Here is a 19,311-nt window from a genome sequence, read left to right on the forward strand (position 1 = left end):
CTTTATTTTTAGAAATTTAGTATTTTATTTGTAAATTCTAAAATTTAATCTAACTATTACCATTGTTATTATTTTATTAAATTTATTAACGTAACATTTTAAAATAAAAATACAGTGGTACGTAATTAATTAAAGGATAATAATTTATTTAGCCCTCCAATTTTATAAAAAATTATTTTAATCTTCTACTTATTTTTTATTTTTTTAATTCTTAAACTTGTGTAATTTGTCAAATGAATAAAAAGTTAATATTTTAACTTTTTGACATGGCATCTGGCGTGGATTGCTATGTGGATGACACGTCAGCCTTTAATTAATTTTTAAAAATTCAAAAAACATATAAGAACTATTTTTTGAATTTAAAAATTATTAAAAATTAAAAAGTTAAAAAATATTTTTTAATTTTAAAAAATTAATTAAATATTTACATATTCATCCACATGACAACCACGTATATGACACATTATTAAAATTAACATTTGTTAACTATCTTTTCGTTAACATTTATTTTCATTTATTTTAAGTGATTTGATAAAATCTATAAACTGAAATATTAAAAGAGTTAAAAAATTAAATCCACAACTAAAATAATTTTTGGGTAAATAAGTAATTATGAGTTTAATTAGTGAGTGAATCAAAAAAAACTGGAACGTGTTGGTCAAATTCGACGCTAATATCTGAAACGACGTGACACTGTCTCCATTTAATTCATGTGGGCGGTGGCTGATCCCAATTCCAACAAATTAAATATCTTTTCGTTTTTTTTTTAATTACAGACTAAATTTAATATTTTATCATATTTAAAATATAAGAAAATTTTGATGTATTAATAATTTTAAAAAATATTTTTTGAGGATCTATATATATATTTTTGTACATGTAAATCTTGATGTATAAATAATTTCATTTATATAAGTTTTTTTGCTATAATCTCTTAAATAATCATGAATCATCATCTTAATTTTCGTGTTACATCATAATATTTACTATATTTTATTTTTTTATTATATTCAAATAATATCTAATGTTATCAGAGACTAGATGAATTGCTGGTCGGCTGTTGTGCGTTGGGTTGACCGTCTTAAAATATTTACAACATTTTGGCCTCTAGAATGGAATGACAGGTGATTCTTCTTATTTTATCAAGGGTGGAAATTAAATGTTTTTATTGTATTTCCTATTAATTATATATCATACCTTTTAAGTCTACAATAAAAATTATATATTTAGAATATAATCGCATGTTTAACGATAAATAATTAAGTATATAATTTAAAACTAGTTAATAACAACATATATAATATGTACGATATTAGAGTAATAAATATTAAATTGTGAGTAAAACGAAATTTAAACATGTAAATATGTCATATTAAGAGTATGAAATGTACTACAACTGCTTATTGTAGTGTTATCATCAATCTTGAATTGATGTCGAGTTAACTTGTGACACCAACTCAATTAATAACATTATAAATATATACAATTGATAGAGGTAATAAAGTATGCATGATAAAATTAAAATGTGCAAAATATTTTAAGATAAAGTATTGGTTGAGTGATAAAATTAAAGTTTTATTGATGCAAATGTTATGGATAAAACTACCATAGAGGTACAACATCGGCATGAGGTACATGTGGCCTACCACGTGTAACAATCTAGTTTTTTTGTTAACCACGTGAGTTTTTAATAGTAAAAATAGATGGAAATTGTTAATATAAAAGACCAATTTGCTCTTTGATCTAACATATAGGCACTAAATATTCATTTTTTAGTAGAGGGGGAAAACTCAATTTGACACCTAGTACAAGGGTCTACATGATAATTTTACCAATGTCAATGGTTCAAATTTCATCATATGCAACTTATTTATCGTTTCTTTAAATAAAAGACTAACGTACCTTAGAAGAATACAACTTATTTTATATACAAAACGATATTTTTTAATAATTTCTCTAATCGAGTTGGTACCCAATTGACTCATGACACTAACTCAATCAATGGTTTAAATAGTAGTATAGATGATTATTGTTATTGTTGTTAGGATTAATGTCACAATTTATCTTTGAATTTTCATTCAATGTGCAATATGGTACTTGTACAAAGAAAATATACAATTTAGCACTTGTACTCTTCTGCCATGTATAATATACCCTAAAGCTTTAACATCGTTTAATTTACATGCTAACTTACCAACAACGAATAAATGAATGCCACATGTTGTTATATATGACTGATTTTGGGTTTTGAATATGATTATTATAAGTTGATCAAATTATTTGATATTTATCTTTTATTTCTATTTTAAACAATAAATACAATAAAAAAACTAAAATTTTCTCGCTGATCATATTTAAAATCTAAAGCTAATCGTCTATTCATTTATTCATTGTTGTCAAGTTAGCGTGTAAATTAAATGATATTAAAGCTGTGGGGAGTATTGATATATGATAGAACTGTACTAGCACTAAATTAGACATTTTTTGTACAGTTATCACATTGCATATTGAATAAAAGTTGGCATTGAGTATTATTATTATTATTTGAGCAATGCATAATTAATTAATTTAAGAAGTTTCTCTCCTCTTGGACACACTCAACTTTGATAATTTTTGAGTTTCCAAATGGTAGGGGCATAGATTTACTGACAAATAATTGCTGAACCAACTGACTAAGACGTATCACTCTCATTTTCCATATCTAATCACTTAAAAAATGGATCAACCTTTTATAAAGTAATTCAACATGCAGATCATCCATGTGGCAATATTATAAATTTCTTTAATATCATCTTTTGCAACCTTAGAGTCACCAACCTGATCTCCATATATGTATAGAATGTAAGAACTATATTTTTAACAAATATATACATATGAAAATTATTTAATACATTTTCAAAAAGTTTAAATTTACACATCTAATTTAGTTATTAGTATAATAACACGAGGAAAAGACATATATTATAATAATTAGACATAAAATAAAATAAAAATAGTTAGTACAAATTTAAACTTAGAATTAGAAATATAAGTAAAAACTATTGTAAAATAAGTAAAAAAATCCTTCTAATCATGTGAGTGGCTAAAAGTATTAATTCATATATTAAAATATAGTGAAAGAATAATACTCATACCAAACATAACAAAAAAGCAGTGAAAATAAAATAAAATATTACTTTAAAAAGAAAATAAAATTAAGTATAACAAATGAAGTCCATTTTAACTTCATCAAAATGTATTTATATATAATAATATCTAACACACTTATTGGGGCAATGAATAAAATATTTAAGTCCATTGATATTTATAAGGAATTTGTCTGTACCTGGTGTGTGTAAAGCCATTTAAACTAAAATAATGAAATAGTTGATGGAAATGGGGAAATGGATTACAGAAGGCAACTATACTCTAATCCACGTTATCCTTTTACTTTTTCACGGGATGCAATAACCAATTACAACATACTTTGATTTGGGAATCTAAACCAAATCTTTTCATTAAATCCTTCTTTATTTATCTTTAATTAAGTTAAACCCATAATTACCTTTCGTTTATTTTTTAATCTTTTTAACCCTTCAATTTGCGTTTTTTTCTCTAATCATCTCAAAACATATGGAAAAGTTAACAGCTGACACGGACTACACGTGAATGACATATCAACATTTAATTAATTTTTTAAATTTTTTTAAAAAAATTATATTTTTTTATATTTTTTAATGATTTTTAATTTTTAAAAATACTTTTTGAATTTTTTAATTTTAAAAATTTTAAAATAAATGAATTAAACGTCGACGTGGCATCCATATGTATGTCAAGTTAGCAAAGTTAACAGACATTAAATTTCTATCAAAGACAACACAAGTTTAAGAGCTAAAAGAGGCGAAAAGCTAAATGAATGGTTAAATTATTTTTGTAAAGTTAGAAGGTCAAACAAGTCATTGTGCCTTAAATATAAATCTATGTAATACATATAACTTTTTTATACCAATTAACGTTATTATATATCCATATTTTACTGTCCACATGAAAATTAATCTTTTCAGGGGTAGTAACATAATTTTAATAATAAATATATAGATATTTTGGCATTGATACACATATCTGAGAAAAGATTGATGAGTTTGGATCTCATCTCTTCATATATTTAGTAGTGATCTTGTTATGAAAGCAAAGAGAAAGGAGTGGAGAGTAGTCAATGTATTGAAATTAGAGTAGGAGATGATTTGCAGAGTGTGGGAATGCTGGGTTTTCGGGAGTCATGCATTCCTTAGAACGAGGTCCCCGAGAGTTCCAATAAACCCAAGTGGGGGCAATTCAAAGATTTAAGTTTAAAGGGTAAGGGGATTTTCCCACTTGGAACTGTGGGTTTGTCTTGCTACACTACAAAGACTCAATTATTTTGAATTTCTTATAAAATACTATTAAACAATTATTATTTCATGCTCAAGTGTTGGAAACCATTGTTTCCACACTTGAAATGACCCTTGCATAACGGGTCTCTTTTAAAATGTGATGTATATAGCAAATACTACACTACATCTTCTATATGATTCTTTTTCTCCCCTTCACTCAATGCCACCAAGAAAGAGAGAGGGTCAAAGGCTAGTCAGTAATCACTTCGGAGCCCTTCAATACTCATTCTCTTTGGTGTCTTTACTTGCACTAGATTTTTGGAGGGGTGCAAAGCAAAGTCTTTGATTTGGAACATGATATTGGCTCCATGAATTCCAACAACTGGCTTTCTTTTCCTCTTTCTCCCTCTAATTCTTCATTACACTCCTCTCAACCTCATGATCATCATCAGTTCAATGTAGGGTTAGTGAATGCTAATATGGAGAATCCTTTCCAAACTCAAGGTATACATATCATATTCTATACCTCTATTTTTTTTATCTCCCTTGTTTTTCAATCTAATTCCTCCTCCTGAAATATATATATATATATATATATATTCACAGAATGGAACCTGATAAACACCCACGATAATACAAGTGAAGTTCCAAAGGTTGCAGACTTCCTTGGAGTTTCAAAATCCCAAACTCCATCCTTAGATCTTGTGGCCCTCAACGCAATTCATCAATCTAATCATCCTGCTGACTATTCATTTCAACACAACAATATCGTTCAAGTGCAAAACAGTACTACTGTAATAGCTTCCAACAACAACTATGAGTTGCTAGAGAATGCTACCAATTTGCAGTCACTGGCATTATCTATGGGTAGTGGCAAGGGTTCAACCAGCGCTGAAAACAGTGCTAATATCGTCGAGGCTCCCACTAGAAGAACCTGTGACACTTTTGGGCAAAGAACCTCCATATACCGTGGTGTCACAAGGCGAGTTTTGGATCATTCCATCAACCAAACAAAAAGAATACTTATATATATTATTAATTTAGATTTTGAAAGGGATATATGTATATGTATACTTGTTGCAAGTGCAGGCATAGATGGACTGGAAGATATGAAGCTCATCTATGGGATAATAGTTGTAGGAGAGAAGGGCAATCGAGGAAAGGAAGACAAGGTAGAGCCCGGACTTCTTCTAGGGTTTCATTGACATCTTCAGCTATACTATAAGCACTAAGTTTAATGTTTCCTAACCCATTTCTCTATTCTAATTTTTTCATGGTTTACCTTTGATTGATGATTTGCATCATTGATATACCAGTATACTTGGGTGAGTACAGTACTCCTCTCTCTCTCTCTCTCTCTCTCTCTCTCTCTATATATATATATATATATATATACTTCTTCAATTTTTGGTTTCAAAACTGGTTTAAATCCATGTTGAGCAGGTGGATATGACAAAGAAGAGAAAGCAGCTAGGGCTTATGATCTTGCTGCACTCAAGTATTGGGGAACATCCACCACCACTAATTTTCCTGTATATAAATACCGCTGCATATGTAATTAAGTTAAGTAGTGCACTTAAAGTTAAATCTCTAGTTTTAACAATGAAGTTTCTTGTGTTTTTCAAGATTAGTAATTATGAGAAGGAGATAGAAGAAATGAAGCACATGACTAGACAAGAATTTGTCGCTGCCATTAGAAGGTACATACATATGTTCAGTAAGAGATTTTGTTTCGAACTGAAGGTGAAATCGTTATTAGACAATATAAATACACATGTTTAATATGTTTGTAATGTTATGATCAGGAAGAGCAGTGGTTTTTCAAGGGGTGCATCCATGTACCGTGGAGTAACGAGGTATATTATATATATACTATCAAAATGAACAGGTAGCGCCTATGCATGGCTCTCCCTCTCTAACAAACTTGGTATCTTTATACAGACATCATCAGCATGGCAGATGGCAAGCCAGGATAGGCAGAGTTGCTGGAAACAAAGATCTTTACCTAGGAACTTTCAGTAAGTATCATTTGCACATCATTATATATAAGTTGATAGGATATATATATATCATTTGCACAGCATTTTGTTACTAATTAAAACAAACAGGTGCCGAAGAGGAAGCAGCGGAAGCTTATGACATTGCAGCGATTAAATTCAGAGGACTTAATGCAGTCACTAACTTCGACATGAATCGGTATGATGTAAAAGCCATTCTAGAGAGAAATACATTGCCAATAGGGGGAGGAGCTGCAAAACGGCTAAAGGAAGCTCAAGCACTTGAATCATCAAGGAAGCGTGAAGAAATGATAGCTTTGGGTTCAAGTTTCCAATATGGAAGCTCAAGCACCAGTAGGTTACCACAAGCTTACCCTCTAATGCAATTTGATCATCAACCGCAACAACAACCATTGCTAACATTACAAAACCACGACATTAACTCTCAATACACTCAAGAAGACACCTCCTCCTCCACCTTTCACCGTAATTACATTCAAACACAGCTGCAATTGCACCAGCAGTTTTACAACAATACCTACATTCAAAACAACCCAGATTTACTTCATGGTTTGATGAACCTGAGCTGTTCTTCACCATCTGTGGTGGATAATAATGGCGGCTCAGGCTCTAGTGGAAGTTACAGTGGAGGTTATGTGGGCAACTCGACGGAGGAGGTAGGATTGGTGAAGGTTGATTATGATATGCAGTCTGGGGGATATGGCGGGTGGTCTGTGGACTCAGTTCAGGGCTCAAATCCCGGAGTTTACCCAATGTGGAATGAGTGATAGTGACCATGTTTGGGAGGAAATGCGGCTGGAATTATATTATTACACAGATCCATCATTATTTCTGTTTCAACTAATAACACTTAGAAAATTTTCAATGCAAAACTTGGATAAAAAGGCTTTTAATTTTTGTTTCTGTATTGCTTCTTGTTCTGTGCGTCTTACTACAAATTTCTTATTCCAAATCCAATTTAATTGGATATATGTTTATGGGTTGAAGTTGGACCCAATGTTGTATTCGGATCTGGAAATATCAAATTAGTCAATATGGAGAAGACTCACTTCTATTCAATCTAATAACGTATGTTGGATCATGCATTATCTATTCAAACTTGTTGTCATTAGGTCATTTAACATCAATTTTATTATAAATCGTTTGATGGCAAAGTATTCAACAGCAACAATGGTTAGCGACCCTTCAACCGATTCCAGTCAGTGTGGCTTGCCGAGTTGAAGACTTTCCGTTACAGTTATGACATCCTACTGTGTTCCAATCTATTGTTGATGGATGAGGTGAAGTGATTAAAGTCGAAGATGACACACACAGTAAATCTTAATAGACTTGTTGGTTGATTGTTTGAGTGCATGGTATTAAACTGAAGGGAGATTAAAACCATGAGGTGGAATGGGAGGAAGGTGGCAAGTACCTCCCTCCTCATTGGTGGAAAATACTGAAGATGATAGGCAGGAAGAAGTGGGCTCATTTCTGAAAATGTTGCTGATTTTCAGCCCATTTCTTTCGGTTTTAACAACGATGAGGATAAGCAGTGCACTTTGGGTCCTTGTGTTTAGAAAGAAGAAGGGACGACACCTGGCAACTTTAAAGAAAGGCCCACGGTTTAGTAATTCGCTCAAACTCTCCCATTCTTTGTTGAATCCGTCTCCGATGTTAAGAAACAAATGAGATAACTTATTTTGAGTGGTATCAAAGGGGGCCGGAGTGAATTAGGAGTTTGAGAATTTTTTATCAACTTTTTTTAAATAAAAGAGGATTTGGGTACAGTACTATATCGGGTGAAATTTTGAGTGATAATTTAAGAAGTGATTAGAGCCTATAGAAATTAGAAAAATATTTCTTAGATATAAGAAAAAAATATTTGACACAATGATTAAATTGTAATATAATAGAAAATATTGAGACAAAAATAGGAAAATTAAAAGTTAGGAAATTTTATGGAATTAGTAGGAATCAAGGAAAGACCAAGAAGAAATTTTATCGGTTCATGCTTGGTATTGGAGGAAAGATGAAGGATAAAATGGTAAGTCATAATGATTAGGATCAAAATGTAAAGATGTATAGTTAGAGAACTTACTAGCATTTTGATCAATTCTTTTAAATGGTGAGATATTTTTGAGGAACTATGTAGAAATATGGAGAAAAAGATGAATAGCTCTCTTGAGATGCCAAACCGTCACTCCCATTTCAACTCACTTTTTTTCTAAATAAGTCCTTCCACCATTTTTTGAACCTTTTCAAACTTAAACCTTCAAGTTTCTTTAGAAGAATCAATAGAAAAGTCTAGTTGTCACCTTAACTTCATGAGAAGAGACTCCATAATTGCTATAGAGGAGAGAGAAAATAAGAACTAGATTTTAGTTTCAAGAGATTGAGATAAGCAATGGTGAAATCTCCATGACATGCATGCTTATTTCAATAAATAGCATAGAAACGTTATTTGATTGTGATTTTAACATGTGGGTTTTATATGTTTTGATATGGATTGAAGAACAAGAGAAGAAAGTTGAGGACCAAACTGAAGGAAAAGAAACACAATATGCCAAGGATTGAAAAGAGAATTAAATATATTATATCAAGTTTTTGTTGTAACTACTACAAGTACTTTACATTATTTTCTTAAGATGTTTAATATGATTGGATAATTAACTAGATTAATTATGAATTTATTATGTGAATAAAAAGGATTAAATTGTGAAAAATCATGGAATATGTTATGAACATACATGTAAAGAATTTTAAAGAGACATAAATGGTGTATGTCTTAATCTTTTGTATTTTGTGTGGGAAAACTATAGTAAAAATATGTTATTTATGTGTGTTTAATTTAAGGACTAAATTGTAAAGAGAAAAAAAGTGAGTATAATTCTTCACAAGTGTATTATTGCTCAAGTAGGCAAAGTTAGAACTATTAGAATATCAGTGGCATAACATTAGGGAACACTACACCAAATCTGGTTTTTAGCGGCGGTTGTAGCGGCGTTTATACAAAAAAACGCTGGTAAAAATCGAGCATTAGCGGCGCTTAAAGGAAATCTCCGCTAAAGACTGAGCATTAGTGGCGTTTTTTAAAAAACGCCGCCAAAAATAAGCATTAGCGGCATTTTCAGGAAAAACGCCGCAAAAAATAAAAAACAACGGCGTCGTTTAGTGGCCTTCGGTGGCCTTAGTAGCGTTTTTGGTCTAGCGCCTCTAATGGTCTGTGTTTTTAGCAAAATACAACGGCGTCGTTTAGTGGCCTTCGATGGCCTTAGTGGCGTTTTTTGTCTAGCGCCGCTAATGGTCTGTGTTTTTAGCAAAATAAAAACGGCGTCGTTTAGTGGCCTTCGGTGGCCTTAGTGGGGTTTTTTGTCTAGCGCCACTAATGATCTGTGTTTTTAGCGGCGTTTTAAAAAAAACGCCGCAAAAAATAAAATACAACGGCGTCATTTAGTGGCCTTCGGTGGCCGTAGTGACGTTTTTGGTCTAGCGCCGCTAATGGTCTATGTTTTTAGCAAAATACAATGGCGTCGTTTAGTGGCCTTCGGTGGCCTTAGTGGCGTTTTTTGTCTTGCGCCGCTAATGGTCTGTGTTTTTAGCGGCGTTTTCAGAAAAAACGCCGCAAAAAATAAAATACAACGGCATCGTTTAGTGGCCTTAGTGGCGTTTTTGGTCTAGCGCCGCTAATGGTCTGTGTTTTTAGTGGCGTTTTTAGGAAGAACGCCGTAAAAAATAAAATATAGCGACGTCGTTTAGTGGCTACGATGGCGTTAGTGGCTTTTTTGGTCTGACGCCGCTAATGGTCTGTGTTTTTAGTGGCGTTTTCAGGATAAACACAGCAAAAAATAAAATACAATGGCGTCGTTTAGTGGCCTTCGGTGGCCCTAGTGGCGTTTTTGGTATAGCGCCGCTAATGGTCTTTTTTTTAGCGGTGTTTTCTGGAAAAACGCCGTAAAAAATAAAATACGTCGTTTAGTGGCCTTCGATGGCCTTTTACCTTAATTGGGTTATTATTTATAATAATTATTTAAAATTGAACTTATTTCTAATTGATTATTTAAATTCTTCCAAAAAAATAACACGTACAAATAATTTGAAATAAAACACTTGGGAAAATGAAAAGACTATTATTTAAAATAATTTTAAAATTATTTGGGTACATGATTAGTAAGTGTTTTTTAATTTATATTTAAAAAATTTATTATATAATCGTAAAAGAGATATTCTTAATTTTAAAATGTTGAATTAATTATCACTATAATTTAGGGTTTTCAGTTTAGGGTATATGAGTTAGGGGTTATATATGAGTTAGGGATTTGGGGTCGGGTTTACGAATTCAGGGGTCGGGTTAGGGTAGTTTTGGGTTTAGATTATTAATTTTTATTTATATTTTAAATATATGTAGTTGTAAAAGATAATAATAAAATTGTTTACAGTTTTTAATTACTTTATGATATATGAGAAATTTAAGAATTAAGGCCGATTTAGGAGTTCATATAATTTTAAGGTTTAGGGAGTACTATATATATGGATTTATATATGGATTATAGATTAGGGGTTTTGCTTAATTAAGGGTTGGCCGGGATTTAAGGTTTAGGGGTTAGGGGTTAGATGTTAGTGGTTAAGACTTAGGGATTTTGTGTTTAGGGTTTCAAGGGTCGGGTTACAGTTTTGGTTTAGATTAATTTTTTTATTTATATTTTAAATATGTTCTTATGTAATTGTAAATTATGTATAATTTAGGGTTTAATTAATTATGCCTTGAGAGAGAGAGATATAATAGATAGAGTACTTAAATATTTTTATCCCTTCAATGGTTAATTTAGGCGGGTTTAATATTAAGGTTTAACTGAGATTTTGAATTTTATACAATTAATTAATGCTTTTTAATGTTTAGGGAATACTATGTTGGCCGGGATTTAAGGTTTAGGGGAGGGGTTTAGGGGTTAGATGTCAGTTGTTAAGACTTAGGGATTTAAGGTTTAGGGTTTCAAGGGTCTGGTTACAATTTTGGGTTTAGATTAATTTTTTTATTTATATTTTAAATATGTTCTTATGTAATTGTAAAAGATGTATAAATTAGGGTTTAAATTATGCCTTGAGAGAGAGATATATAATAGATAGAATACTTAAATATTTATATCCCTTCAATGGTTAATTTAGGCGGGTTTAATAAGATTAAGGTTTAACTGAGATTTTGAATTTTATACAATTAATTAATGCTTTTTAATGTTTAGGGAGTACTATATATATATGGATTTAGGGATTATAGATTACGGATTATGCTTAATTAAGGGTTGGCTGAGATTTAAGATTTAGGGGTTAGGGGTTTAGAGGTTAGATGTTAGTGTTAAGACTTAGGAATTTAGGGTTTAGGAGAGGACCAAATTAACAAAAGGAATTAAATTAAAATAAAAAAATAAAAATGAAATAAAAACGCTAAAATTTATAAATTTTAGTTAAAACACTAAAAATTATAATTTTTAGTACAATATTATAAGTATTACTTAACAAAACCATGGAATAGAAAAACGGAGTCGTTTCAGTAGAAAATTTGATGTAATAGTGGCGTTCTCACTAAAAACGCCGCAATAAATGAGTCATTGGCGGCGTTTTTGTTCCAAACGCCGGAAAAAATTCTTAAACTTTTTACAAAACGGCGTAACTTTGTGCGATTTTAATGGCTTTAGCGGCGCTAGATGAAAACGCCACTAAAGGTGGGTGCGCATTAGCAGCGCGTTGATAAAAACGCTGCAAATTTTGGCCTTTGGTTTAAACAAAACATACCGTTTTATCAGGGCATTCGTGGCGCAAGGCTGAAAACGCCGCAAAGTTTGAATCTGTTGTAATTAATACGCCGTCGTTTTTCAATCCCTCGCAATTAATTTTTATTTACCTTAAATACAAATAATAAAAAATTTAATCTAATTAATTAATAAATAAGATTAAATAGAAAAATAAAAATGAAATTAAAACACTAAAACTGTTAATTTTATCTAATTTATTATAAATATTACTTAAATGAAACTAATAAATAAGTTAAAAAAATTCATATATAACATTTGAGTTTTTAGGAGAGTACCAAATTAACAAATGGAATTAAATTAAAATAAAAAAATAAAAATGAAATAAAAACACTAAAATTTAAAAATATTAGTGAAAACACTAAAATTTATAATTATTAGTACTATATATTATAAATATTACTTAACAAAACTAAGAAATATCAAAACGGCGCCGTTTTTAAGAAAATTTGATTTGATAGTGGCGTTTTCATTAAAAACGCCGCAAAAAACGAGACATTGGCGGCGTTTCTGTTACAAACGCCGCACAACTTGTTAATGTTGTAGCCAAAACGGCGTAGCTGCAAATTATTGGCCTCTGGTTTATACAGAACGACACCGTTTTTTCAGGCCATTATTGGCGCTATTCTAAATCGCCGCAAATCTTCAATCTCTTGTAATTAAGACGCCGTCGTTTTTGTAACTTGCAAATTTATTTCTGCTTCCAAATTTCCTCATACCCTAAAACTTTGATTCAAATCCCATTCCCCTCCCTATTTTCCCCAAAATTCCCCCAAATCAATAACCCTAGCTTGCTGTCGTCGACGACCCGAACCTTTCCCAAATCTGTTGCATTGTCGTCGACCGTCTCTTCTGCCGGTGCTCGTCTACCGTCGCACTCGTGGACCGTCTACTGGCTCGTCTATTTTCCCCAAAAAGCTAGGTCTTTGTCTGCGTTGCTTTCTTTGCTTGCTGGGTTGGAGCTAGTTTCATTGCTGCAGAATTTGGATATTCTTTGGCGTGGAGGTAAATTTTGTAAAGGTAAATTTTATGTTGCAAATAAAAGGTTTTTTAGTTAATCATCTTTAGTTAATCATCTTGTTGTTCGAGGTAGTTATATACCCGTTGCATTTTGGCACTTCTGACATGTATTATGCAAATCCCGAAATGGTTTTAAGCAAGTGGACTTTGTTTATTTAGTTATGCACATAATACTTTTCTATTTTATTTGTTGTAGAATTTGGTATCTCACAGTTTCTGAATGAATTTATGCAAGTAGTATCGAATGCAAATTGTTTTAACAGCCATTTGATCAATTGTTCTGTTTTTTTGTAATATTTCTTTATAACATATTGGAAGATATGTTCTGTTTTAACTTAATATTTTGAAATATAATATCTTATTCCTCACAAAATCCTATTTTTGATGATTGTAATGTTTTTCAAAACTTAAATGGTTGCTATATAACCTTTTACTCAAATTATGGCAAAACTTTTAAAAATCACGAAATGTTTCATGAAAAAAAACGCAACCAATTGGGGACATAAATATTACAACTTATCTATTAAAATATATCTTGTACATATATATAACATGTATATATATGTATATATAACCTATACTTAAATTTTATTGATAATAAATTTTATAATTTTGCCAATAATTGTAAATGTTATTTTCAAAATACATAACATATATGCACAATTATTAAAACCCTATTTTTAATATATGCAAAATGGATATTTTTAGAAATATCAATTATATTTTTAATATAAGATATTTTAATATATGCAATCTATATTTTTAATATACGGCATGGATATGTAACATATATTTTTAATATATGCAATCTATATTTTAATATATGGTATGGATATGTAACATATATTTCAAATTTTATTGGTAATAAATTTCCATTGTTGTATATACCAAATTATAAATAAGATACATAAAACTGATATACTTACATAACTTATATAGAACTTATATAACAACTTGCATAACTTACATAATAACATAATAACGTACATACTATATAGCCTACGTAAATTGCATAACTCACATAATACACAACTTACATAACTAAAATAACTTACGTAATACATAACTTACATTAATATTATACATAACTTACATTAATATTATACATAACTTACATAACTTAATTAATTAATACTAAACATAACTTGTCGACTTGCATAACTTACATAATACACAACTTACATAACTTAATTAATTAATACTAAACATAACTTGTCGACTTACATAACTTACATAATACACAACTTACATAACTTACATAATACACAACTTATATAACTTAAAAACTTACATAATACACAACTTTTATATAACTTTCATAACTTACTTATAATAACTTACACAACTTACTTATAATAACTTACATAACTTATTAATATTTATATGGAGACTCCACTTTTAAATAAATTTATTAAACAAGAAATTAATTTCAACATGTATGGAAAAATGGAAAATTATTTGAGTAAAATTTGATTCGATTTAAAAAATTAAAAATTAAATTTTAAGTTAATCGAATCAAATTATTTAATTTTTCGAGTTAACTTGTAATTCAAATTTTAATTTCAAGTCCAAATTAAAATTTTACAATTCAAATAAGCGATATAAATATTTCTTTGGTCCAAGTTAAAACCCTAACTTCTGCAATTCATCAAAGCATTGATTCTACATTTTTAGTTTTATCTTCATGATATACTTACATAACTCATTTATACTTGCCACTAAACAACTTACCCTTGTAATTTCTGGTGAAAATCAGACGTCAAGAAATAAGAAATGGACCGGTCTTGGATGAATTTGTCAAGGGTAAGCGACGGTTATCGAAATGGAGTACAGACTTTTCTAAATTTTGCATTTCAATATGCAAGCCAGGAGAACATGATTCTTTGCCCGTGTAAGAAGTGTGTCAACATAAACTGGCATTATCGTGAAGTTGTATACGAGCATCTAATTGTTGATGGGTTTGTTCGGGGTTATAAACAATGGCTTTTTCATAGAGAATGCCCGCCTAGTACTTCCTCTTCAAGGATGGATGTATCTTATGATAGTACTACTTACCATCAGTCTGTTAGAGGGGATGACATGGAAGGGATGTTGCGGGAAGCATTTAATATTCACAATCATGGTTTACAGTCGTTCCCAGCCGACTTTGTGGCATCTGATGATTGTAATATCGGTGGAAATGCTTTTACCAAACTCCGAAGAAGTGTACATCATGAAGAGCCGAATGGAGAAGCGGCGAAGTTCTACGCGCTACTTAATGACATGAATGAAGAACTGTTTGAGGGATCAAAATTCTCAAAATTGTATTTCTGTATTCGTCTTTTCCAGCTAAAGTGTTTGGGAGGGTGGACCGGGAACTCTTTGACAATGCTGTTAGAGTTTTTGAGAGAGATGTTTCCGTTTGCAAAAATCCCTCAATCATGCAAAGATATGAAGAAAATGATAAAAGATTTAGGTCTTGGGTACACCAAAATCCATAGTTGCCCGAATGACTGCATGTTGTATTGGGGCGATCGGAGAAACCAACAGTGCTGTCACATATGCGGCCAATCACGTTGGATAAATAGAAACACAGAAGATGGGAACGACGATGAAAATGATGCATAGCCAAGAAAGAAGCCGGTCAAGATTTTGCGGTATTTTCCGCTGATACCAAGGCTTCAAAGGCTTTTCATGTCGTCGAAGACAGCGGAGTTTATGACGTGGCACCATGATGGACGAACTGATGATGGAAAGATGAGGCATCCGGCAGATTCTTTAGCTTGGAAATCATTTGACAATAAATTTCCAAGCTTTGCAAGCGATCCTAGAAGTGTAAGGCTTGGCTTAACATCTGATGGATTTAATCCGTACAAGATCATGAGTACTGCGTACAGTACTTGACCAGTAGTGCTTGTTCCTTATAATCTGCCTCTGTGGATTTGCATGAAGCAATCTTCCCTTATCTTATCTATGATTATCCCTGGAGAGAAAGGGCCCGAGAATGATATCGATATTTATTTACAACCACTTATTGAAGAGTTAAAACAATTATGGGCTGGTGTCGAGACATACAATGTGCTGAGAAATGGGAACTTTAATTTACGTGCAGCTTTGATGTGGACCATTAATGACTTCCCCGCTTATGCCAATTTATCCGGTTGGAGTACCAAGGGTCGTTATGCGTGTCCTTGTTGTGCTGCACAAACATGTTCGCAATGGTTATACAATGGGAAGAAGTTCTCTTACATGGGGCACCGTCAGTGGTTACCAGAAAATCATAGATTTAGATTTCAGAGTTTGGCATTTGACGGTACTGAAGAGTTCAGAGAAGCTCCCTCGCAGACAAGTGGATCTGAAATCTTGTTAATGTTAGAAGATATGAATTTTAGTTATGGGAAGATGAACCAACTGACAAACATGCAAAGAAATAAAAGATCAAATGATGAAACTGATGATGACTCCGATGAAGAGGATGATCCGTATGAGGCGGACTAGTGGAAAAAAAGAAGTATTTTTTTTGAGTTGCCTTATTGGGAGCACCACCTATTACGACACAATCTTGATGTTATGCATATTGAGAAAAATGTCTGCGAGAACATTGTCAGTACAATTTTGAATGTAGACAGAAAATCAAAAGACAATTTTCAGAGTCGACTTGATTTAGTTCGGATGGGAATTCGACCTGATCTTCATCCGAATCCACTTCCGAATGGGAATATCGGTTGCCGCCTTCTATTTTCTCAATGTCCAAGACGGAGAAAGAACTGTTTTGCATGGTGTTGAAGGATATAAAGGTTCCAGATGCGTATGCATCAAACATATCTCGATGTGTTAGTGTTAAAGATCGAAGATTATATTCGCTAAAATCACATGACTATCACATCTTGATGCAAGATTTACTGCCAGTCGTTCTACGATGTTGTATGTCCAAGAAGGTGACGTCTTGTATAATTGAACTATCCAATATAATGAAAGCCATTTGTGGCAAAGTTTTGGATGTTCAAGAACTTCAGAAGGTACAGGATCGAGCCGCTTTGACTTTATGCAACATGGAGAAAATCTTCCCACCTTCATTCTTCACCATTATGGTTCACTTGATAATCCATCTCCCGCACGAAGCAATTCTTGGCGGACCCATTTTCTATCGATGGATGTATCCCATAGAAAGGTGTTAATTAAAATTTTTAAAATTTTCCTTCATTCACCTCTATGCCCTTTAGTTACAACTTTTGATAATATTGTACAACGTATTTAGGTTCCTATCCAAATTAAAGTCTTACTGCCGCAACAAGCGATATCCAGAAGGATCGATTGCTGAAGGCTACTTGGCAGAGGAATGTATGACCTTCTGCTCAAGATATTTGGAAGATGTTGAAACAAGGTTGAACAGACCAAATAGGAATGCTGGACTCACGGACCATAACTTAGCTGATACTTATTTGTTCCAAAGTTTTGGAGAACCAATCGGCAAAGTTGAAATTGCAGAATTAGATAATTTATCGTGGGTACAAGCACATCGATATGTTCTGTTTCACCACGAATCAATGGAACCTTTACGGAAGTAAGTTCTACAAATTTGATAAATATTTATCAAACTAAAAATTGTTTATCTTCTAACAAAGTGAACATTTTTTTAACATAGTGAGTACAAACAAATATTGAGATCTCGTTCGCGCTCCCGAAGAACACAACATCAATATATCAATAAGTTGTTTACAGAATCTTTTTATGAATGGTTAAGCCAAACGGTATGCAGTTGGAGCTTCCGCTTACAAATAATAATGTTTTCTCATAACATTTTTAATTACTCAGTTTACTTTCCATTCAATAGGTTTGGGGTGGGAAGAACGTAAACGACGAAGTTAAATGGCTCTCCCAAGGTCCAAATCGAGTGGTTAAAAGATATAGTTTGTTCCTCATCAACGGATTCAGATTTCATACAAAATATCGCGAGAGGTTGAGGAGAACGCAAAATTGTGGAATAGTTGTTAATTCTGCAATTACAAGTTATGCTAGTGCTAGGGACAATAATCCTGTTGAGGGAAATGTGGAATATTTCGGACATCTTACTGACATAATTAAGTTGGATTACTACGGCAAATGGAAAGTTGTCTTATTTCGAGGTGATTGGGCCGATGTTAATACAGCTCGTGGAATTAAGCAAGATCAATTTGGTTTTACAATGGTGAACTTTGATCGATTTATTCACACAGGACAACAACTGATAGATGAGTCGCATGTATTCTCATCTCAAGTCAAACAAGTTTTTTACTCAAAAGATCCAACTGATGAGGGTTGGTACGTTGTACTTCGTAACATCCCTAGAGACTTGTTTGACATGAGCAGTGGAAGTAGAGATAACATCGACAACAGATCAGAAACTTTGCCCTTTCCAGAACAAAACTTAAACGATAATATCCCTAGTACTAGTGCACAATTTCAATGGGTTCGTCAGGATACGGATGAAGATATTTACGAATAATGATGTAGTAAGATTTTACGATTGTTTAATTATATGTAATATCATAATTTAAATCTTGGTCTTATTATATATTTCAACTATTTTATATGTGTTGTTGTTGTTGTAATTAGTTATTAAGTTTTCAACTATTTTATGTGATTGCAGATAAAATGCCTAGAAGAAAAATTCTAAGGGGAAGCATTGTTCAAAATGATCCAAACTCGACAGAAACAAATAGTACTGAACAACAGACAGCAATTGGATCTTCGAATGTTCTAATTACACCTGAGGATCCTACAGAAGTTCAAAGTAATTTTACATTTAATTTACATGTGTGTTGACTTATAATTGATTTATTTTTCAAATTCTTATATTATAATATACCATTTGTTGCTGAAAATGGTGGGACGCGCAGAGGTCGAGGACGTACGCTACTTAGAGAGTTATACGAGTTAGATCCAGTCGAGCGTGTCAAAGTTGGACGAAATAGTTTTGGTCAGCCTGTTGGAACAAAAGCTCGACTTTTAGCAGGATACATGGGCATTTTAGCACGAAATGCGAATATGTTGCCTATCAACTACAAGTCATGGCATCAAATGCCTGATAGCAACAAAAACGAAGCCCTCGATAATATTAAGGTAACACGCTACTTAATGTCATCTGTAATGCTTGGGAAATAGTTTCATTTATAT

The 19,311-nt window shown here is 32.0% G+C and overlaps 1 protein-coding gene across 1 annotated transcript; it reads left to right on the forward strand.

Annotated features, from left to right (window-relative positions):
* Positions 1 to 4,684: 4,684 nt before the first annotated feature.
* LOC105799413 (AP2-like ethylene-responsive transcription factor PLT2) lies at positions 4,685 to 7,455 on the forward strand. The gene is made up of 9 exons (XM_012629962.2): positions 4,685 to 4,856; positions 4,959 to 5,334; positions 5,442 to 5,524; positions 5,669 to 5,677; positions 5,796 to 5,884; positions 5,979 to 6,052; positions 6,158 to 6,208; positions 6,294 to 6,370; positions 6,461 to 7,455. The coding sequence occupies exons 1-9, from the start codon at positions 4,721 to 4,723 to the stop codon at positions 7,135 to 7,137; spliced, it is 1,572 nt and encodes a 523-aa protein (XP_012485416.1). The 5' UTR covers positions 4,685 to 4,720; the 3' UTR covers positions 7,138 to 7,455.
* The last annotated feature ends 11,856 nt before the right edge of the window (positions 7,456 to 19,311 follow it).

The sequence above is a fragment of the Gossypium raimondii genome, chromosome 9 (genome assembly GCF_025698545.1).
Source record: "Gossypium raimondii isolate GPD5lz chromosome 9, ASM2569854v1, whole genome shotgun sequence".
Lineage (NCBI taxonomy): Eukaryota > Viridiplantae > Streptophyta > Magnoliopsida > Malvales > Malvaceae > Gossypium > Gossypium raimondii.